This window comes from Diabrotica virgifera, chromosome 7 (assembly GCF_917563875.1).
Source record: "Diabrotica virgifera virgifera chromosome 7, PGI_DIABVI_V3a".
NCBI classification, from domain to species: domain Eukaryota; kingdom Metazoa; phylum Arthropoda; class Insecta; order Coleoptera; family Chrysomelidae; genus Diabrotica; species Diabrotica virgifera.
Window position 1 is genome coordinate 32,440,761 of NC_065449.1, and position 24,902 is coordinate 32,465,662.

General features: G+C 34.2%; 1 protein-coding gene across 9 annotated transcripts in view; it reads left to right on the forward strand.

Moving 5' to 3' along the window:
- Window positions 1-24,902, forward strand: part of LOC114332141 (PR domain zinc finger protein 1) — a 204,395-nt gene that overhangs the window by 143,605 nt on the left and 35,888 nt on the right. For 7 of the 9 annotated variants that reach the window (XM_028281881.2, XM_028281884.2, XM_028281879.2 and 4 more), the window contains exon 2: window positions 1,119-1,174. In XM_028281881.2, the coding sequence (XP_028137682.1) occupies window positions 1,166-1,174 (9 nt within the window). In that variant the 5' untranslated portion in view covers window positions 1,119-1,165. Of the gene's footprint in view, window positions 1-827; window positions 925-1,118; window positions 1,175-24,902 lie in introns of those variants that run through there. The other 2 variants (XM_028281883.2, XM_028281886.2) reach the window with 2 other exon arrangements.

The window sequence follows — 24,902 nt, forward strand, 5'->3', positions numbered from 1 at the left end:
GAAATTTAATTACGCAACTTTTATGTCGGTACATCTTTTCTTGGAAATGAATACTTTTAAAGATATAATCAAAAAACGAAGAAAAAAATCGAATTTTTCCTTTAATTTTTGACATTTTGATTATTTAAACAATGTTCCGGACCTTTGTGGGAGGGAGGATAACTCAAATATTATTATTTGAGTTATTTTCAAGCAATTTCTGCAAAAAAAATAAGCCGTTTAAAACATAGTTCATCAAGCTAATCGTTCCATATTCATCACATTTCATTGCGTTAGGTTTTTTAGAGGTACCTATTGCGATAAACTTAGATGATGTTAGCCATTCTTTTAAATTGTATAGTACATATGTCTTAACTACTACTTCTCTTTACTTACTTAAATATTTATAATTTACAAGTAATATGCCAGGAAAAAATGAAACAATATCCTTATTAAGTCTAAAATCAAATAAAATTGTGAGTAGGACATGCTGTATAGTATAAAAGGAAATATTCTAAAACCAGCGTTAACATAATAACGTTGTCACATATTTATTACATTCATTTACAGCATTTATTATTAATATTACATAATATTTTTATTACAATTAATTACTATTGAAACATTGTAAATCTTATAGACAAGAACCACCGCCTGGTCATTACCATAAACTTAATAATAGTTCCTGACATTGAAAATAATCAACATCAGTCATGGTCTCATTCTATGCCAAATGCTTGTGCAAGGTTTCATTGAAAAGAAAAAGAGCTACGCTGTACGCGTGATCGAGAGAGACGCGACAACCGAATTTGACGTCATTTCATATGCAGTTCAACCTTGCACTAATATTAGTAATAGAAACAGAATTTGTTTGATTATTTCAATAAATTTCGGAGTTGAATTTTTATTGCTTAAATGGTTTTATCGCAAATAATTTTTTTCTTGGTAAGAGATATATTATAATAATACTTTACGGTGAAGATTTATCAACAATTATATTATAGTTGTAAAATTATTGCATAAACAAATATTAAGGGATGTGCATTAAGTAACATCTTACAGTTTAGAGGTTATGGTTGTTATTTATAAGTTTACTATTGAATTTTTTGGATTTTTTGTAATGGTTGTTTTTGTTTTAGGGCTTAAATGCCTTGAAGAGCCGAGAGTTTCCTCTAGTGGGAGCAACATGAGAGAGGTGAGTATTGCATCTGTTTTATTTATAGAATCCTGGCATTTTATAGTAACCATTTACAGTAGACTTTATAAATTTAATAAACTATATAAACGAATTAAATAACTAAGGTACTAGTTTTTACCTATAATTAAAGACCTAAGTGGAAGAAGGGGGTATGTTACAAAACGTACCTTTTGAGATATGGGCAGTTAAAGTTTTTATTCCTCTATTTTTATCATGAAAATATTGTTTGTTCCTTTTATTCCTCTATTTTTATCATGAAAATATTGTTTGTGGGGCCGGCGTAGCCGAGTGGTAGTGTGCTAGGCTAGCGTGCCGGTGGTCCGGAGTTCAAATCCTACCGCCCGCCGGTAAGAACAACTAGACATTTTTAAAATGTTTATAGGCCCCAGGTCGACTCAGCCTGAATAAAATGAGTACCTTGGGTAAAACCAGGGGTAATAATAGGCGGTTGAAGCGTAGCACTGGCCCTGTTACCTTCCTTGTATACCGTAGGCCCTAGATATAGCAGACTACCCTGCTGTACTCCCAAAGCCACGTGAGCGGTATAAAACGGGAGACTATTATTATTAAATATTGTTTGTTATTTGGGTTTATTTATATTGCTATAAGCATTCCTTTACATATAATGTTGATAATTTGTTTTTATTTTTAGTATTAAAAATAAATAAAAACTGTACATACTGCCTTCTTCCATGAATTTTAGTTTGTATAACTATCTTTTTCTGAATGGGTGAAGGGGGTATGTTGCATGAAATACTTTATAATAATTTTTACAGAAATTTATGTAATTGAACACAAAATAATATTCTTCTTCATGTGCCGTGCTCGATTATTGAGCGTTGGCTACCAAATTGGCTATAGTAATTTTGTTGATGCCAGTTCGGAAAAGGGATGCAGAGGATCTGTTAAACCATTCTCACAGGTTTTTAAGCCATGACGGTCTTCTTCGACCTGGCCCTTCGTCTTCCGTCTACCTTGTCTTGTATTATTAAATGGAGTATATTATACAGAGTGAGTTTTATGTATGGAAAGCCTTAATTATCTCGGAAACGGCTTGCACGATTTTTTATAGATTTTGGTGAGTAAGGGTTTTCTAATGCGGACGATAATTATAGTGGTAATTACATTGTTGTCAGATGTTTTTCTGGAAATCTAATGAACTTTCTTATTTCAAATGGAACACCCTGTATATTTTTGGCGGTTGAAAGTTCTTAAGATATGCTGATTATTTTTCGTGTTATATTCCCTATACCTAAATGCCATAATTTCGGAATTATTGCTACATTTATGAAAAAAAAATTAAACAAATTATAAAAATCATTTTTTTCGGACCGGGTAGACATTATTTTAGGTTCTTTTGATCATTGGAAACAAAAAAGGACTTTTGTAAGTTTTCTCTAAAGTTAATCGTTTTCGAGTTATAAACAATTTAAACCTGAAAAAAAACGAAAAATGTTTCATACCTCCTTTTTCCATTCAAGTATAATATTTTACATGTTACATACCACCTTCATCCACTAGAATATCTCTTATTAAGCTTTTTAGAGGTACAGTTTTTAATGTTAGTGAAGTTACATACCTTCATTCACTAGGAAACTCAAAATTTTAGAAAATGTGACATACCCCCTTTTTCCACTTATTCTTCAATTTAAATTATATGTGTTCCGTTGGTGGTTTACGGAAACAATTAAATGAAATTACAATAAGTGTAAGACAACAAACAATAATATATTTAAAAGACTAAAGACTAAGTTTTCAATCTAATGGCATACAAAACAACATAATGTTACTCTGCATCCCACCAGACTGAAAACAATGGGAACCTTCTCTGGTTACACCTGCGAGGCTTCTACAATTTGTAAGCCATAACGGATGCTGAGACTAAGGAAGATGAGGGAATTTTACAATTTATAATTCACGTCCCATCTGCTCAACGCGGTAAAGTTCCAACGAGAATGGTTCCCTTCGTACTCCAACCACGAAGTGAACCATATGAAAAACAGGTATAAATATACTTATTTTATTATATTTATATCCATAAATGATAATCACCATGCAACTGAAAGCGGGGGGGGGAGGGGGGGACAAAAATCGTTATTCATTTAAATGTGCTTAAAATATGAAAAATTCACCGAAAAATTCCGTTCTTTCGAATTTAGAGTATGTTTCGATCTTAAAATTGCCAACATGATCGGGCTATTAGAAAAAATGGAAAAAATATCAAAAATGGTTATTTTTGACGCTTAATTATATAAACAATGTCCTTTTTCAAAATTCTAGGATTTTCCCGGAGATAACATAGAAAATCTAATCATTAAAAATAATGAAAAAAATACACGAAAAATAGTTATTTACAAGATTGCCAAAAATTATCTTTATAACCTAAATTTTTTTTAATTTAAATGTTTTTCTTGAGTTCAATTTTGATCCAAAAAATCTGAAAAAATCAGAGTGTTCATGAACATAAAAATATATGTTCATATTTGTTTTCAGATTTTTTAAAGCAAATAATCGCTCAGGAATTTTTTTTTGAAAAATACATTTTTTACTATAGAAGACACTTTGGGCCACCTAGGGAGCTCAAAATTTTAGAGCAGATTTTACCATCTTATCCCGCTATAGCCTTTTTAACGTAACTCTCCAAAACTAACGTAAAATTATAAATAGTCATATCAAAGGATTCCACAAAAATTTTACTCCAATCGATTATTATTGGAAAACTCAACATAAACCCTACAAATTAATCTCCTATTATATATTTATCAATCTTGAAATCATATTCACAACTGGTTAAAAATACAACCCGTAGTCTTGCCAAACTATCAGAAAAATTGAACCACCCGTGTAGGACTGCATGATTAAAATTCAAGTTCAAAGTGAACGCGATAAAATAAAGAATGTAAGGTTATTTTACATTGCACTGCTTTTAACACCTTGAAGTCAAGCCAAACTAAATCGAAACTATATTCCTTGACTCTGAAAATTCGACTCGCATTTTACAAAAGCGTAACGCAATTCGTTGCTCCCGAATAAGAATTGCATATTTTAAATTGTTAAAATATTATAATATCTTTAAAGAACAAAAAATTGCACCCCAAGAAGCTACAGGGTGATTAACTTAGTAAATCCGGTAGTGTAAGTAACTACAAAAGTGATAACACGAAATAATAATAAATCTTTTGTTTTTCGTCCTTAGCCCGTGTGAACCAAAGGATCTCTTTTATCACTGAAGCTGAGGCTTATTGTGTGTTGCTGCCAATTGTTGTTCCTGTCCAGTACAGGTCTTCTGCTTTTTCTTGTTCTTCTTCTTCTTCTTCTTCTTCTTCTTCTTCTTCTTCTTCTTCTTCTTCTTCTTCTTCTTCTTCTTCTTCTTTTTCTTCTTCAGCCTTCAGTAATCCAACTTTGGACATAGGCCTCCCCCAATTCAATCCAGTGTTGTCTATTTTGCGCCACCTGTTTCCAGTTGTGTCCTCCAAACTTCTTTATGTCATCGGCCCATCTTATTTTGTGGCCTTCCTCTATTTCTTCTTCCTAACCACGGTCTCCATTGTTGTATTTCGTGATTCCATCTTTTATCCTTCAGTCGGGCATTGTGTCCTGCGAAGCTCCATTTTAATTTGGCAGCATGTTCTCCTGCGTCTTTTACTTTGGTTTTGCTTCTAATCCATGTATTTGTTTTTTTGTCTATGAGCCTCACCCCGAGCATTGATCTTTCCATCGCTCTCTGTGCCTTTACTATTTTATCCATATTGGCCTTGGTGAGTGTCCACGTCTGTGAACCATACGTAAGTATAGGGAGGATACACTGATCGTAAACTCTGGTTCTCAAATATTGTTCTATTTTAGTGTTTTTCAAGATCCAACTCAGTTTTCCAAATCCTGCCCACGCTAACCTTATTCTTCCAGTAATTTCGGCAGTTTGATTTTCTTTGTTAACTTTCATTATCTGTCCCAGGTAGATGTATTCGCTTACTGTTTCTAACTCTATGTCATTCAACGTTATTTTTGTAATATTCGGTGTATTCGTCATTACTTTTGTTTTTTCCAAGTTCATCTTAAGACCTACTTTTTCCGAAGCTTGAAATAGTTGCGTCATCATGGTCTGTAATTCTTCGAAACTTATAGCGAATGTTATAATGTCGTCAGTATATCTCAAATGACTCAGTTTTCTTCCATTAACATTTACTCCCTTATCTACCCAGTTAATGTCTTTGAACACGTCTTTAAGTCCCAGTGTGAACAGCTTTGGTGAAATAACGTCTCCCTGGCGTACTCCTCTGTTGATTGGTATAGCTTTGGTTTTCTCATCTATTTGTAATTTCATTGTAGCTTTCTTATAAATATTATGTATGAGCATTCTGTATCGAGAATCTATCCTGCAGTTGTTCATAGCTCTCTCTACTGCCGAAAGTTCTATGGAGTCGAATGCCTTTTCATAATCAACGAAGCCAATGTATAAGTTCAAGTGATATTCATTGGCTTTCTCTATTAGCGTTCTGACTGTAAGAAGATGATCCGCTGTACTGTAACCCTTTCGGAATCCTGCCTGCTTTACCGGTTGATAGCTATCAAGCTTCGACGATAGCCTATTAGTTATTACTCTCATAAACAGTTTGTACATTTGGGACAACAGGGAAATTGGCCTATAGTTCTTCAGATCTCCCCAGTCTCCTTTTTTTGAAGAGCATTATTGTCAAGCTTTCTTTCCAATCATCTGGGACTTCTCCTTTGTGAAGGCATTCGTTGAAAAGATTTTTCAATTCTTCGAGAATAATTTCACTCAAGTATTCCATCAAGTTTCCATCTGGGCCCGGAGCCTTATTGTTCTTTAGTTGTGCCATAGCTTGTTTTATTTCGAAGGATTCTATATTAGGAAGTACTTCTGAGTTGACATTTATTATCTTTTTCTTAAGATTTTCCTTTGCAGTGTTATCTGGGTCTTTGCTTGAGAAATATAAATCACGGTAAAATGTTTGTGTAACTTTTAGGATTTTGTTCTTTTCTCTTGTTTCTTTTCCACCTTTATCTTTTAATGAGATTATTAGAGGCTTTCCTATGTTTGGTCTTAAGCATTTTAGGCCTCGATTCTTTTCTATAATTTTTTCTACCTTGTTTTCATTGTAGATCCTTAAGTCTTCCTTTACTCCCTTCTTTATTTGTTTATTCAATTCTTTGAAACCGTCGGTGTTTCGCTTTCCTTCGCTTAGAAATAGGCGTCTCTTTTCCATCAACCGTTTTGTTCCAACGCTTATTTTGTCTTCTTTATTATATTTTTGTTTTCTTTGCCACAGTCAGGCCTGCTTTCAACAGCTTTCGTTGCATGCCATGCAACGAATGCAACGAAAGCAACTTCTGCTTGGTGTGTCCTAAATATGCCAAGGTCTCCTCTTGGTTGCCCATACAATATTTGTCTTTTGCGGTCCAGTGCCTCGCAATCGTATATTATCTATATGTATCCATTATAAATGCCTATTTTATTCAGGAATTCTTTTACTGCCCACTTGAAACAGTACCTCTGTTCTTTTTGTTGATGGCCTATCAATGAAACCCTTCGAAAAATCGATGGTAAGACTCTATGGGACAGAGCTTAGAAGTACAGATATACGACGTAGATGCAAGGTGTATAACATTAATAACTGGGTAAGAAACAGAAGAATAGAATGGAATGACCACATAAGCCGAATTACAACAAATAGGATAGTCAGGAAAGCGAGAGACGGTTCCCCAATAGGAAAACGATCAGTTGGAAGACCACGAAAACGATGGAACGACAACTTACTGGAGGCACATTGAAAAACAGACAGAGTCATGTCTATACAAAAAGAAGAAGAAGAAGAAGAAGCCTATCAATAAAGATTTTATCATGTGTTTGTTTTGGGGGTCTTTACCAAAAATTGCTCATAACTTTCTCGGCTCCAGTCCTCTACAGCCCTACGCCCTACGTACTGTGTCTTTGGTATTCCCAAAGTAACGGTCCGTTAGATTCGTTCGATCATCTTTTCTAGCAAGTTGATATGCTTTGTCATTGTCTTTGCTGTTCTGATGCCTTGGTACCCAGGAGAGTTCAACCTTGGTTCGGTATCCCAGTTCATTCAGTTATTTGATGCAGTCACATATCAGCCTGGACGTCACTTACTGACACACCAATGCATTCAGTGCAGCTTGAATTTCAGACAGTATATGGATTTACTCTTTTTTTAGGGCTCTCTAAAAAAACAAAGCTTTCTTGGATCCGTCTTTGTACCAGATCTTACACTGAAAAATTTACTTCAAATGTTAAAACATGAAAGCAAAGGTCTATATCCGATATTTAAACTCTATTACTTGTTCTAAATAAAAAAAACAGAAATGGCTATTCAGAACAGAAAGTGTAAAGCACTACATCCATTTCAATAGAGAAAAACAAAGAATTAGAAGGAAGGCAAGAATGACAAAAATTATACTCTCTCGTATACCACTAATGCAGAGACTAAATAGACCAGGGCGCATCCGCTAAGGTCCGGAACATTGTTTAAATAATCAAAATATCAAAAAATGAAGGAACAATTCGATTTTTCTCTTCGTTTTTTGATTATAACTTTAAAAATGTTCATTTTCGAGAAAAGCTGTACTGACATAAAAGTTGTATAATTAAATTTACTACAATATAGAATTGGTTACAAATTTAAAAAATAGTCACCCTTGTTGCAAAATAGCAATAATTGCGAAAAAACCATACAAAAACAAGTATTCGCATTTTCGGCTTTTCAACCATTTATGCTACACTTAGGACCTTCATATTTCACCCAGAAAAATTTTATGATACAATACAACAATACTGTAAATTTCATTAAGATCGGTTTAATAGATTTCGCAAAATAAATTTTGCAATCCAGCTTTTGCAAAAAAAAAATCATTTTTTCAAAATGTTACAGGACTGAAAATAAAGGAGAGAGCAAGTTGAACTTTTTTTACGTATAGAAGTATACTGTATCTTTCATTTGCAATTTGCAAAATTAAATTCGATTAACTAACACGGCGTCAGGAATTTTTTTAAATAAACATTAATTATTGGTGCTACGCGCAGGACAGCGGATAGTTTGCTCTGATTGGGCATTCCAATGACCCTTGATAATAATTGATACATTTTAATTTTTATTACATTTCGATATGAATAAATAAATTTGTTTATTGCAAAATAAAAACACTATCTCTATCCTTTGAAATAACACTTTTTTTAGCAAAAACTTTCTTTGTTCATATATTTTAACTTAGAGAATAAAAGTTTATTATTTTTATACATATGCAATTGTTTAAACAATATTTCACAAACAATAATAAAATTAGTTTGATTTTTGTGGAATTCAAGTATTAAAATACAACAAAATATAGATTAAGAAAATAATATATTAGATAAAGATTGGAAAAAATTTTGGTTGAAATCAACTTGTGTGAATCGAACACCGCTGTCCTGCGCGTAGCACCAAAAATTAATGTTTATTTAAAAAATTTCCTGACGCCGTGGTAATTAATCGATTTTAATTTTGCAAATTGCAAATGAAAGGTACAGTACACTTATATAAGCAAAAAAAATTCAACTTGCTATCTGCTTTATTTTCAGTCCTGCAACATTTAAAAAAAATGAATTTTTTTTGCGAAAGCTGGATTGCAAAATTTATTTTGCAAAATCTATTAAACCGATCTTAATGAAATTTACAGTGTTGCTTTACTATATCATAAAGTTTTTCTGGGTAAAATATGAAGGTCCTAAGTGTAGCATAAATGGTTGAAAAGCGTAAAATGCCAATACTTGTTTTTGTATGGTTCTTTTCGCAATTATTGCTATTTTGCAACAAGGGTGACTATTTTTTAAATTTTTAACCAATTCTATATTGTAGGAACTTTCATTACGCAACTTTTATGTCAGTACAACTTTTCTCAGAAATGAATAGTTTTAAAATTATAATAAAAAACCCATAAAAAATCGAATTTTTCCTTCATATTTTGACATTTTGATTATTTAAACAATGTTCCGGACCATTTTGAGTGGGAGGATAACTCAAATATTATTAACAAATTGAAGAATCTCAGATGCAGAATCCACCAATTTAATAAGAATTAAAAATGGTAAATAGTATTTTAAAACTGAGATTTTTCGTGTTGAAATATTATTATTTGAGTTATTTTCAAGCAATTTCTGCAAAAAAATTTGAGTCACCTCTCAACGTCCATCTCAAAACAGATGCGCCCTGGACTAAAAAGGCAAACCACGAAAAGATGCTTAGATAATAAATACGAAGATCTACATGCAACAACTAACATCGATAATTGGAAACAAAAACATTGTTCCGAATTGATTAGAAAGAAGTGGCAAATAAGAAGCAAAAAATGTTTCAATTGAGTATCACAAATATAATTAAAATAAATAAAATTTACATGTAAATTTCAAGTTACTAACATTAGAGTACTCTATTTTCGTAATTATCCCCTCATGAAATAATTACCCTAACAGGAAGAACTATAATCTTGAAAAGGTCAGAGGTGCTCGTTTTGAACTCTCGACATTTCTGTTAAATACAAATCTGAAATTTTTCATTTTTCACCAAGTTCCAGGCAGAAACCGGAAATGCGCGGAAAAGGGCTCACGATGCACGTATCTTTTCTTTATTAACTACATAAATTAAGAGAAAGGTCAAGGATTGCTGAAGCGGTATAGGTTGGAGGTTAAGCTATGAAGTTCAAGGAGGTTTAGCAGAATTTATGATTGACTTATTCGTTGCATGTTGTTGTGTCTTAAGTATTGTTGGAATGAGGTGAATCTGAAATGGGGAATAAAAATAACAAGGTGTTTTCCATAAATTTTCGTGAATATAAAATTTATTCAAATTTCTATTTTAAACCAATGAAAGGAAACATTTTCACTTGGGGTGACCTTCAAAGATTGGTTTCTATTTTATTTATTACAGAGTTTACTAACTTAACACTATACAGTAACACTAAGGCCGTCCGCACATGGGTCGATCGAAGACACGTCTCAAAGTTCGCGTGTCTTGCTCGTCTTGTACGAACCCTGCGGCACAAGCGGTTGTTCTCCGTACACTAGTCGATTCAGTTTGCTCACATCTTCCAACCAAGAAGAACGCATTTTTTATATATCAACCAAAACGACTATTTCGATCTATGGAAAGTACGGTATTGTTATATTTTTAGTATAATTTGAATACAATGAGCATTATACTGAGGACATTTTTCTACTTCCCCAACGAATTTTATATTAAACACAAACACCTAGAAACAGAAATTCAATGTTTTCAGAATTTTATATTACAAACAATATATTTCCACAAAGTTAGTAGGTAGTACTACAATCAACGAATATAACATGCACCGATCTTTAAATAAAAGTAGAATTTCATTCAGCGCAAAAAACAACAAAAAACGAAGGAAACAAATAAAATAAACTACCTATTATGACTGGAAACCTGCGTCTTACTTGAACTTTTTCGTGCACTACGGATCGCAAGCGACGAGAGTTGTACAAGACGAGGAGATTTGCAATCCTAAACGCTCCGTGTACGGAGCTCAATGCCACAATGAAGGAACTTTACTGGCGGGGAGAGACCTACGTGACTGGAATCGAGTCAAGTAGTTCGAGCGTCGCCCCATGTGCGGATGGCCTAACTGTTCTATTAAAACTGAGCTTTCGTTACCAGAACTGTAGTATCCCTAGTGTTTTCTATTAGGTCGATATCGTCTGCAAATGCTAACAGTAAGTCGGTTGTTCCACCCTTCTCGATGGAATACTGTAGTCGGTTTTTGGATTCTTGTACTTCTGATCATGTGTTCCAGGGCTAAGTTGAAGAGTTGGCATGAAACTACATCTCTGTTTTAGTCCATTGTTTATTTCGAATGTCTCCGGATATTGTTGTCTAACTATCACCTTACCATCGTAACCCTACCATACACATCCGTATTAAATTGACTAGTTTTTTTTATTTGTTGTGTCTAACCCTGCATATTCTATCAAATGCCTGTTTAAAATCCATAAACATTTGCAAGGACTTTGTAGGTGGTATTTAGGAGCACTATTCTACGGTAAGTAATACATTTCTTTTTGTTTCCTTTTTTGTTGATTAGTACAATAAACAATAACCCCTTCTTTCCATTCATCTGGCATTGTTTCTTCTCATCAAATGCCTTGAATTAGCTTGCATATAGATCTGTACAACGCTTCTCCTACTTGTTTTAAGCACTATGCGGGTATACCACCGCTGTCTGGTGCTTTATTATTTTTAAGTTTTTTAATTGCCTGGGTTACTTCTTCATACAGTGAGCACGTAAAGGTTGGAATAAATTCATTTTCTCGAGAATGGACGATTTTGGAAAAAAATCCCAAAACAGGTCAATTTTTATTTTTAAATTACGACCTTTTGGCATATATATCATACTAGTGACGTCACCCATCTGCGCGTGATGACGTCATCGATGATTTTTTAAATGAGCATAGGGATCGTGTGATAGCTCATTTGAAAGGTAATTCAATTCTCTATTCAGTAATATAAACATTAACATAATTATTTATACAGGGTGTCCAAAAAAAATTTTTTTAGATTAAATTTATTGACATAAAAAGAAGAATGTATGCAATTTATTTAACTCAAAATACATTTTACTGCTCTCAGAAAACAGAAAAATGTTTATTTGAAAAATAATCATGGCTTTTCGCTTAAATTAAATGTTTAAACTCTCACGAGGCTGGTGGGTGGCTGCTTTAATATTTAATTTAAGCAAAAAACAATATTTATCTGCCAATTAAACATTTTTTCCTGTTTTCTGATAACAGTAAAAGAATTTTGAATATTTTCATTTAAAAAAATCAACGATGACGTCATCACGCCCAGATGGATGACGTCACTAGTATAATATATATGTCAAAAAGTCGTAATTTAAAAATAAAAATTGACTTGTTTCAGTATTTTTTTCCAAAATCGTCCGTTCTCGAGAAAATGAATTTATTCCAACCTTTACGTGCTCACTGTATGTCGGGTATTGGTATTCTAATTTCAGCTGTGTGCACTTCTAAGTTTGATGTATTTCTGTAAGATTTGTTGTTTAACAGTTGGTAGAAGTATTCTTTCCTAGAATTTCCTTGTTATCAGTAATAAGTTAGCCACTGTCGTTTTGAAGGAAATTTTCTGTTCTTGCTTGTAGTCGGCCTTGATCGCTGAAACTCCTTTAAAGAATTGTCGTAAAGAAGTTTGGTTGATCTTGCGATTTTCGTCTATACCTCCAATTATTTCTCCTGGTACTCCTTCTTTTTCATTTGCATTAGTTTATTTGTCTGTTTATACCTTTCACTGTTGTTGTGCAAGGTATTTTGTAGCATGTCCCTTCTAGCTATGTTTCTTTCTTTTATGGATTTCACGCAGTCGTCATCGAACCATTTTTCGTTGTTCCCTTTTTGTGTCCTAGTATTTCATTTGACATGCTCGTCAAAGCTGGTCTTGTTCTTACCTTCGTTTTTATCAGAAAATTATCTGTGTCTCCATCCGCCCCTCTTAGGCTTCTTTCATCTAGGCCTAGGCAGTTACTACCGTCCTGCATCTACCAGAACATGATCGATCTAATTTCTGATGACGCCATCGTTGGAGACCCACGTTTTTTTTGTATTTTATTGTGTTCGAATATTGCTGATTTTATTAGTAGGTTGTGGAATGCTGCAAAGTTTAATTTAGCCGGCCACTCACCGTACTGCGGTGTCGTTCGTCGATGATATCAATTCTTCGATACTGCAGCAGACAGTCCCTCTTTGGTCAAATTGTACGATTTTATTGGATGCACGGTCACACATGATCAAATGTTTACTAATTAGTCGAATTCGACAAAATTGAACGACGCCGCAGTACCATGAATGGCCGGCTTTGACCTTGTTCCATTATCATTATTGGCTTCATAGAGAATATGGTTACCTATTGTTGGTCTGTATGCTGTTTCATTCCCAATCTTTGCATTAAAATCTTCTAAGATAACATGCATATTCTGTTTAGTGAGATTATTTGTCGGTTCCTCTAGTTTCTCAAAGAAGTTGTCTTTTACTTCCTCTTCCTTTCTCTCTGTCGATGCATGAGCAGCAATTATCAAATAGTTATGCAATTGTCCTTTTATTTTGATATAACAGAGCAATTTGTTAGTGGGATTGAATATTATGACTGACCCCACAATACGTTCCTCGACTATGAAGCCAGTGCCGAATTAGTGCCTCTGTTCTCTTCCGCTGAAAAATACTACAAATTTATTAGTATCACGTCTTCTCCAGTCTATCTAATCTCTTGTAAGGCAGTTATGTCCATGTTTCTGAATTCAAGTTCTTTGACCACCTGAGTTAAAGCTCCCGGCCGATATAGGCTCAGTACGTTCCAAAAATAGATCTGTCCATCTGGTTTTTATAGATCTTACTAAAGCTTATGACTCGACACCTAGAAATAAGCTATGGGTAGCAATTGAAGACATCGAAGTTCCACGAACATTAATAAAAGCAGTAAAAGTACTCAATAAAATAATAACAAAGTAGCTCTCAAAATGGACAATAGAATATGCAGTCCATTTAGGACGATCAAGGAACTACTACAGGGCTGCTCCACATCTCCTATCCTATTCAAAATATTCCTGGAAAAAACCCTGAAACCAAGGAAAAGAAAGTGCGAAGGAATGGGCATACCAGTAAGAAACGATAAATACAGAAAAAAAAACAACTGGAAACAGACGAAGGTAAATATACACATAGTTTCAAAAGTTATGCATTACCCCTCGTATTCACGATGTTTACGCTTGTATAAATCCGTATCTTTATCACATATTTAATGGGCCTTTTTTATAAAAAATATACCATTTTTGGTTTTTTATTTTATTTGATTACCCATTTAATTGACCTGGTTTTGCCAAGGAATAAACATTTGAAAAATTTATTCTGGTGAAATTTTTGAAAACGTGATTAAAAATGAATCGTATTTTAATTTCTGAGTTGGACCGTATAAGAATTATCGATTTAGTTGAAGAAGGCCATTCACAGCGGTTCGTGGAAGAAAGAGTGGGTGTTTCTCAGAGTGATGTCTCACGGATATGAAATAGGTTCCTGGAGACAAACTTGATACTGAATAGAGCTCGGTCTGGTAGACCCCGAGTTACCAATGATCGACAGAATAGATATATCAGAATTTCCATCCGTAGAAATTCTTCTATGTGTCTACCAGCCCTCCAAAGAGAATTCAGGCATGCTACAGGAGTCAGTATCGTTATCTACAATAAAAAAAAGAATTTTAGACTCAGGTTTGAGGAGTCGTCGACCAATAAGAGTTCCTCAGCTACAACCTAGACATGTTTTGGACCGCCTCCAGTGGGCTCAAGAACACATAGAGCTCCCCCAACTGTTTTGGAATTTTGTGCTTTTTTTAGACGAGACCAGAATCTGTTTAAATAGTGATAACCAGCGAATTTGTATGTGGCGAGAGCCAACAAGAGCTGCACAACTAGCCACACACGAATTCGCCGGTTATCACTATTTAAACAGATTCTGGTCTCGTCTGAAAAAAGCGCAAAATTCCAAAATTGTTGGGGGAGCTGTATGTGTTCTTGAGCCCACTGGAGGCGGTCCAAAATATGTCTAGGTTGTAGCTGAGGAGCTCTTATTGGTCGACGACTCCTCAAACCTGAGTCCAAAATTCTTCTTCTTATTGTAGCCAACGATACTCTGACTCTTGTAGCATGCCTGCATTCTCTTTGGAGAGTTGGTACAGACATAGAAGAATTTCTACAGATGGAAATTCTGATATATCTATTCTGTCGATCATTGGTAACTCGGGGTCTACCAGACCGAGTTCTATTCCGTATCGAGTTTGTCTCCAGGAACCTATTCCATATCCGTGAGACATCACTCTGAGAAACACCCACTCTTTCTGCCACGAACCGCTGTGAATGGCCTTCTTCAACTAAATCGATAATTCTTATACGGTCCAACTCAGAAATTAAAGTACGATTCATTTTTAATCACGTTTTCATAAATTTCACCAGAATAAATTTTTCAAATGTTTACACCTTGGCAAAACCAGGTCAATTAAATGGGTAATCAAATAAAATAAAAAACCAAAAATGGTATATTTTTTATAAAAAATGCCCATTAAATATGTGATAAATATACAGATTTATAAAAGCGTAACATCGTGAATACAAGGGGTGATGCATAACTTTTGAAACTATGTGTATCAAAGTAATACACAAGTACAAATAATAGACTAGACCAGGACAAACAAGAGACTCCATACGAAAATTGAACCCGGTACTGTGGCATAAGAACATTAGTATAAAAACAAGAGGTATCCTAACTTATGGATGTGAAAATTGGATAATAAATAAGAAGTACATACAAAAACAAAATAAGAGCAACAGAGATGGAATTCCTAAGGAGAAGCTGCAGAGTAACAAGAAGCGATAAAATAAATACCTAACATAGAACAGAAGAGATTAATCTGGTACATATATGTCAAAAGAGCAGACAAAAACGTTCTATAAACAGAATAACAGAATGGAGCCCGATGGGAAGAAAGAATAGAGGTAGACCCCGAAGATCTTTCAGAGATGAAGTGGACGAAGCAATGGAAAGAAGAAATCTGCAGGAATGGGACTGGCAAAACAGAAAGAACTGGAGAGAACGGTTGAGTGAAGGAATATAGTGAAAACTGTGGAAATCCTTGATATATAATATACAGGGTGTTTCATTAATAATTGTCCATATAGTAACTGGAGAAACCTTAGCACAAATACGAAGATTTAGCCTAAAACATTTAAACAAAATGTGGTTCCTTACTTAGTTACAGGGTGTTTTATCTAAAAATTTAAAAATTATTTTTGCTCAGAATTTTAAAACTCTTCGACGTATCCTTTTTATACTTGGCAGGAAGTATAGGTACTATACAAACTACTAAATTATGTTAAACAAACGTTTCTGGCTATTACCAGAGGCGTACGACGGGGGAAAGTGAATGGTTGACCCTTTCCAAATTCTACGCCACTGGCGAAATTGCTATTTTAGTTCAATTTTTGGATTCTCCAATACTTTCTGTGAAAATAATATACTCTTCATTCGTAACGATAAAGTCATTAGTTTTCAAGATCTTTGAAGTTTAAAATGAAACGACACGGTTATTTTGATTAATGTATTGTGTCGCTTCATTTTTAATTTCAAATATCTCGAAAACTAATCATTTTATCGTTACGAATAAAGAGTATATTATTTGCATAAAAAGTATTGCAAAATCTAAAATTACACTAAAATAGCAATTTCGTCAGTGGCGTAGAATTTGGGAAGGGTCAACCAGCCACTATCCCCTGTCGTACGCCTCTGGTAGAAGCTAGAAACGTTTATTTATCTTAATTTAGTAGGGTATACAGTACCTACACTTTCTGCCAAGTATGATAAGGATACGCCAAATAGTTTTAAAGTACTGGGTACAAATAATGTTTAAATTTTTGATCATATGAATCATATCATAAATTAATCAAAATAACTGTGCCGTTTCAGATTTAACTTCAAATATCGCGAAAACTAATGACTTTATCGTTACCAATGAAGAGTACATTATTTACGTAGAAAATATTGTAAAATCTAAAAATGGCACTAAAATAGTAATTTCTCCAGTGGCGTAGAATTTGAGAAGGGTCAACCATTCACCATCCCCTGTCGTACGCCTCTGGTAGTAGCTAGAAACGTTTGTTTATCATAATTTAGTAGGGCGTCTAGTAGTTGCACTTTGTGCCAAGTATGAAAAGGATACGTCGAATAGTTTTAAAATACTGAGCAAAAATAATTTTTAAATTTTTAGATAGAACACCCTGTAACTCAGTAAGGAACCACATTTTATATAAGTGTTTTAGGTTAAATCTTCGTATTTTGTGCTAAGGTTTCTCCAGTTACTATATGGAAAATTATTAATGAAACACCCTGTATAGTTATAGTTCTAGGTTTCTATTGTCCTTTGTCGTCACTTTGGTCGTTTTAAAAGATCTGTCCGTATCCGAAGCACGTGTTTCGTTTTATTTTTCCGATAGTTCTACCTCCTTAGAAATTCTGAAAAACGTAGAGAGTCTTTAAAATTTCCATCGCTGCATACAAAGGTAATTGAAATTCATAGGTATTTTATTCTATATTCTCCTGTATATGGAAACGATGCTGACTTATCCTCTTATCATATTCTGAAATTTGACGTACCACGAGCCGGTTCCATTATTCGTTTCCCGTCAAAAAACTCTTCAACTCCGAACTCCGCCTTTCTTATAAAACTCCTTCTTCTCATTGGCCGTAAATCCACACTGGCTCCGCTCACAACTATGACGTCATCTCGCGAAGAAATGACGTCGTTGTTAAACGCAAAAGCGTCTCGACGCGACGCTGAAATCGATATTCGCTGTACACACTGACCCATATTGTCCTTTCACTTAGCGTTCAGAGACCGGGATGAAAATAAAAGGTGGTGAAAGGGTGCAGAGAGGGATGAATTAATGAAGTGCATAAGTTTTATGGGGAAACGATCAAAGTGGCTTAATATGCCGGATATTTCAGCAGAATTTGCCTCTGGTGCGTCGAATTTTTAAACGCGGTCGATAAAGTAATATTTTTTATCAATAGCTATATTCTCCTAAAATAACATATCAAATAATATAATCTTCTCTCTTCATTATACAACATTCGATAATAATAAAGGTACACGATGTTTTAAGAAGAAAATTTCTAAGATGAAATGAAATATGCCGAGGTAATATTAGATAAAAATGAAGCTAGTAGAAGCTATTTGTCTAGTCATCATCTTTCTCCTCTCTTGGCTCTACAAATGTAAGTTTTCCATGCTCACTATTTTCCTTTACTCTTGCCGCAATAATCTCCCATTATGGCAGCCCCATATTTCATAGATCAGTCGTTATTGCATCCTTCCATATTTTCTTGGGCGGTCAACTGACTTTCTGTCATCAGGACTTTCCCAGAAGATGGTATTTAGCAGTCTTTCATCATTCACTTGCCACCTGACTTATTTAACATTTATGGTGAACATGTCATGAGGATGGTTTTAGAAGGATGGGCCGGTGGAGTAACAGTAGCTGGTAGGAAAATCTCCAATTTAAGATTTGCTGATGACACTACACTTATAGCAGCAAATGAGCAAGAAATGTTTGATCTCCTGCGATGAGTTGAGTACGAAAGCAACAAAGTTGATCTAAAAATCAATAAAGCTAAGACAAAAATAATGGTGGTCGACAGATTCGACACTATTCAACTGACTAACATGTTACAAGAATACCAGATAGTAAACACCTTTGTCTATCTCGGGTCTAGTATAACTAAAGATGGTAACTGTGAAGCAGAAGTTCGGAGACGTATTGGTATGGCAAAAAATGCGATGAGTCGCCTAACTAAAGTTTGTAAAGACAGATCTATCTCTCAAAATATCAAGATGAGACTGGTGAAAGCCGTTGTATTCTCAATATTTCTATACGGAGCAGAGACTTGGACTCTTCGCGCATGCAAGCGCCAAAAAATTGATGCCTTTGAGATGTGGTGCTGGAGAAGAATGCTGCGCACACCTTGGACAGCTCATAAGACAAACGTTTCCATTCTAAACCAACTCAAGATTAAAAAAAGGCTGTCCACAATATGTCTGCAACGAATACTGCAATTCTTTGGTCACGTGGTTCGCAGAGATGACGACAGTTTGGAGAGATTAATTGTTTCTGGAAACCAACTAGATGGTCCGACCAAATAAAGAATTCAGCTAGAAACTCATTATGCGAAGCTCTTAGAACATCTGAAGGTAGAGACCAATGGAGAAACATTGTTAGGAATATTGAAAGAAATCACGATCCTCAGTAATGGGAAAACGACAAGAGAGAGAAAGAGAGATCATTCACTTTCAGTATATGTCCTGCCTATCTTATACGATTTGTCTTGATGTATCGTACTATGTTTTCGTCGCCTCAGAGTACTTGGATATTAGAGTACTGGTTGTGTCTTCTTATTTACTCTCCTCTATAAGGCCCAAAGATCATCCGGAGGATCTTCCGTTTTTCTTCTTCTTGTGCAGTCTTCTAACGAAGGTTGGCGATCACTTATTTATACTCTTCTCTATCTTTTACAACGTGAAATATTTGTTCAACACTGAGGTTAGTCAAATCTCTGATATTCCTCAGTCAAGATTTTTACTTTCTTCCCAAGCCTTCCATTCTAAGATTAAAAATTTTGTTGTTTCACGTTGGTTCAATTCTGGAAGTCTCACTCTCTCTCTCTCTCTCTCCAATCCTGACCCCCCGGAGGGAGTGTGGTGGTCGACGTGATGTCGTATATTGGCCATCTCTAAAGATCTCTGTCTCTGGTCATTATTTTAACTCTTGGATAGGTCTTATGCATATTCCTGTAATTTGATCGATCCATCTTGTTGGGAATCTTCCTCGTGATCTTCGGCATTCCACCTTTCCTGGTATAATTGGTCTTTACATGTTTCCTATGTTTGCTCTCACAAGATGTCCAAAGTATTTTAATTGTTGGATATGGACTTTACTGGAAAATCGTTGGCTAACTTTTAGCTCTCTTACAATTGAATTATTTGTCCTACAGTTGGTCCAAGGAATTTCTAGCATTCATTTCCAACAGAACATTTTAGTGGCGTTTATCGTTCTTCTTTCTGTTTGTCTCACGGTCCAAGATTCACATCCGTAGGTCAGTATTGGGAATATTAAGCAGTTGGAAGTCCCACTACCATACGTTATAATGGGACGAATTATCGTTTTATATATCTTTGTTTTAGCTGCTTTTGAGAACAATTTTTGATTTAAGTTCGCGTCGCTGGGAAGTAATACTCTAGGTCCTGACATGATTTTAACTGCTACATCTTTTTCATAACTGTTTTCGGCTGTTATCATTGCTACCAAGTATTTGACTTATTGTCTGGCTAATTGGTCTTTACCAAAACCATCAAATTAAATAAAAAAAAGTATTTGAATTCTTTGACAACTTTTCGAAATTGTATTCATGGATTGAAATGTTTTGTCTAATTCTTTATCTTGGATTTATGGTAAAACTACCATGCACTTAATATTATCTTCGTTGACCCTAGGACCAATTTCCTGGCCCCACATTGTCCTTTTACTTAGCGTTCAGAGACCGGGATGAAAATAAAAGGGGGTGAAAGGGTGCAGAGAGGGATGGATTAATGAAGTGCATAGATTTTATAGGGAAACGATCAAAGTGGCTTAATATGCCGGATATTTCAGCAGAATTTGCCTCTGGTGCGTCGAATTTTTAAACGCGATCGATAAAGAAATATCTATTTTTTATCAATAGCTATATTGTCTAAAATAGAAACTTAGATATAGTTTTCTCTCTTTATTACACAACATTTGATATTATGTAGGTATTCGATGTCTTCGAAAAATTCTAAGATGAAATGAACTATTTCGAGGCAATGTTAGATAACAATGAAGCTATTAGAAGCTATTTGTCTAGTCTTCTTCTTTCGTTTTTCTTGGCTCTAGTGAGTCTTGATTGCGTTCACTAGTTTCCTCCACCTTTGCCGGTCGTGTACAATAATCTCCCACCCCCATCTTACGTAGACTACATCCTTCCATCTCGATACTCGTTACTACATCTTTCCATCTTTTTTTTTGGGCGGCCAACTACTTCCATCGGGTCTTGCCCAGAAGGTGTTCGTCGGCATAGACACTTGGAGTTCCTAGTTGTGTTTTCTTCTTCACTCTCCTGTTATCTCGTCTCTACAAGCCCCAAAGAAGAGTTCTATTGAATTAAATTTAAACCAGTCCTTTAAATTCTTCAACCATGACACTCTTCTTCGTTCTATACTCGTTCCGCCTATTATCTTTACCTTTAATACATGTCCCACATATTGCAGCTCTCTTATTTGTATTGTGTTTATTATTTCGTATTCTTTTCCCATTTCTCTTAGTACTTCCGTATTACTCTCAGTACTAATCTAAGGTCTTTATTGCAGATATTTTTTTTTCAATTGTCAATTTTTTTTTTGTTTTTTATATCCTGGCTCTTACTTCTGTTTTTGATCATTAGTTTCTTCTTCTTCTTCTTCTTCTTCCTTCTTGTATGTAGGCTTTGTTAGGCTGCCCACGCAACCTTTGTTCCGAAATGAATGAAACTGCTGACCAATGGACTGTATTATATATTTTTATTACTAAGACATGTGAACTCTTTGAAGACAACAAATGGACTAACTAAAAAATGAACCTGTCGCTAATAAACCATATTTGCACACAGGCAGGGCCGTCTCAGGACATTTCATTAAATATTGCAACGAACAGGCTTTAAAGCCTGTTTCTTCTTCAATATTAGCCTCTTAAATTGTTTAAGTTATCGCACCATCTTTTTCTTGCTCTGCCAATACTTCTTCGTCCATTTGGTGACTTATCTCGTGCTATTCGTACTATCCTATCCTCTGCCATTCTACTAATGTGTTCGTTCCACTCCTGTTTCCGTTTTGTCACCTATCCATTTATGTCTTCTACATTGCATGATCTTCTTATGTTTTCGCTTCTCTCCCTATCCAACAGACTTTTCCTTGATATTCGTCGGAGTATTTTCATCTCTAGTTGTTTCTAGTAGTCGTCTCGTTTTAAATGTGTCAGGTCTTATTCCCGCCGTGTATGTCAAATATAGGTCTAATTGCTGTTTTATAGATTCTTGCTTTTGTGTCTGGCCTTAGGTGTTTGTTCTTCCAGATTGTGTCATTAAGAGATCCCGCCGCTTTACTTGCTTTTAAGCTTTGTTGTCGTACTTCCTCTTCAACATCCTCGTAACTGGAGATCTTGGTAATCTTTGGAGATCTCCAAAGATCATTATTTTCTGAAATCCGGAATCCAAGGTATTTGTATTCATCAACCCTTTCTATTGGCACATCTCCCAAATGTATGTTTGTTTATATATTTGATTTCTTTGTTATTAGCATATATTGTCTTTTTTTTTATATTCATTGTTAGTCCATATTTTTTACAGAAACTGCTTGTCTTGTGTCGTAGTACTAGTTGAAGTTGTCCAGCAGAACTTGCCACAATCACAGTGTCATCTGTATCCCTTATGTTGTTAATAGTTCTTCCGTTAATTATTATTCCTTCACTTTCAGATAGTAATGTTTCTTCAAAAATGGCAAACGTTGAGGAAGATATGGATTATATAATTGTACCAAAGAATTGGGGACCAAATTAACCAAAGAATACGAGATGGGGGATTCACCATCAATATTAACAAAGCAGAATAAAGGACGAACAAAGATACCCTCAACTCTCGATTAGAGATATAAAAATGCGAACAATTTAAAAACTCAGGGACAGTGATAGCGAAGCAAGGAACATCGAAACGGGATATTTAGCAGAAAATACCACAGGTGTGACATGTGGTACAAACTCATTACTTTGGTCTCCTAAAATTAGTTTACGAAAAAACATGACAATCTACAAGTCGGTTGTAGAACTAATTTTGACGTAAGGATCTGAATGATGGTAAATGACGATGAAAGAGAAGAAAAAACTGGAAGTGGTAGAAATGGAGAAATGGAAATATTCAAGAAGAGCGTGTCGGATATTCAGATGTGATCACATCCCAAATGAAGAAATAAGGAGAAAAACAGGAAGCATTTACAATACCGTATACACAATATAATCAAAATAACTTTTATGATACGGAAATGTAATCTGAAACTGTTGATCAGAGATTTAAACATGGAAAAAATATAGAGGCCAGCCCTAAACCTTATTAAATATAATTTACAGAGAATACGAACACCGATTCAAAAAACGATTAACTGTAATTTCTTTAATTGTCTATAATATTTCTACAATATTTTATTTAGATATAAAATAAAATAAAGATAATGTGTTTAAGTTTATACTTTCATAAAGGGTTAAAATCGAAAATAAGAGTCAAACGTGTCCATCGTATTCATGTTTCCTTAATTACTTAATCAAAACTGAACCAGAGGCAAACTGAAAATATAGTATCAACCCCGATACAAGTGCATATTGATTATCATTTCCCACCCTTTATGCATGTATGCATAATCCTCAAAAGCATCCATTGATGCAGAAAATAATAAGGACGCCGTATAACTTTTGCTTTCAGTAAAAGTATCTCGATGGAGACTCAGACGACATGAGAAGCGGCCTTCATGTTGCACCAGAAATTTAATTCCTCTTACAATGTTTTCAGGTTAAGTATGTTGTTCACTACAATGGACAAAAGATTATGCAGAAAAATGAGACACTATTCAAATAAACATACAAAACTATGAAGTTTTGGCTAATTTATTTAGTTAATTAAACGATGAACAATCTTTGCCCAGTTTGCTGTTAACAATTATTTTCATATATTGATTTAAAAAAAATCCCAATGGAATTAGACTAGAAATAAATCTAAAAAAGACAAAATTACTAACACAGACAAGAACAATAAACTTAAAGCAGTAAATGTTCACATATTAAGAATTCGTATTCAATACAGGGGTTTTAATAAATAGTTGTATAAAACGAAAAAGTCAAAATAACGCATTTATTTTATGGTTTGTTCCCAAAAACACATTAGCATTAATAGTGGAAGAAGTTTGCATCACCAAAAAAACCAAAATTGATAATACGAAGACTGAGAATAGGCCATCTGGAGAATTAACCAAGCAAAGAAATTCAGGATCTAGGAAAACTGAAAGAACCTGAAAATCAAAAGAAATTTGAAGAAGAAATAAAGACGGAAGCTGACTGAATATGAAGGAAATGAAAAGAAATACTAGAAGACCAGTGGAACTTTATAAGTACAGCCACACTCACTGCAGCGAAATCGATGCTACGAATAAAATGAAGCACGTAGAAAATACATTTGACTAGATAAATAAGAGAAAGACAATTGGTATTTAAAAACAAAAGACCAAAATGTATTTAAATTTATCAAACGAATGAAACAAGGATATAAACCAAAAACGATTCTATGCAAAAATAAAAACGGCGAACTAACCACTCTAACCAGTTATACTAAAAACAAAAAAGAATGTGTGTGTACTTTGTACGCACGTAAGAAGTTATACTTCTATTATATGATTATATGATTATAAACGAAATTAATATAGTTTTTATTTATATTTTATTTAAATATTAAATTAATTTATACTTACTACTTCTCAAACATTTTTATTAAAACAGTGCCAAAAATTAAAATAATAAAAAAATAAAACACACACAAACACATTAAAAATGCCACAAATGATTTCTGAACATTAATTGTCGGAAAATTTTTAACTAAATACGTATTTTCTGAAAATAAAATTATATAATAAATATACTTACAATCATAAAATGTATAAAAAAAATAAAAAAATAAAAGTTTCTATTGGGATTCGAACCAACTTACCACGCGGCTGGTATTTGCGTTGTATTGGGATTCACTCGCATTAAAACTTCGCCACAGAGACAGCTTGTCATTATGTGCGAAGATCGTCTAACTAAACAGATTAACCTTTTGATATTTTTAACTTGTGTAAATCAAATTACATATTTTGATTTTGAATTGAAATGATTTAGAATTGAAAAAATACAACAAAACATAGAGTAAGAAAACAATATATTAGGTGAATATTGATAGAAATTTTGATGGTAATCAAATTATGTAAATAAAAGTATTACATACTACTTATGTATTTTG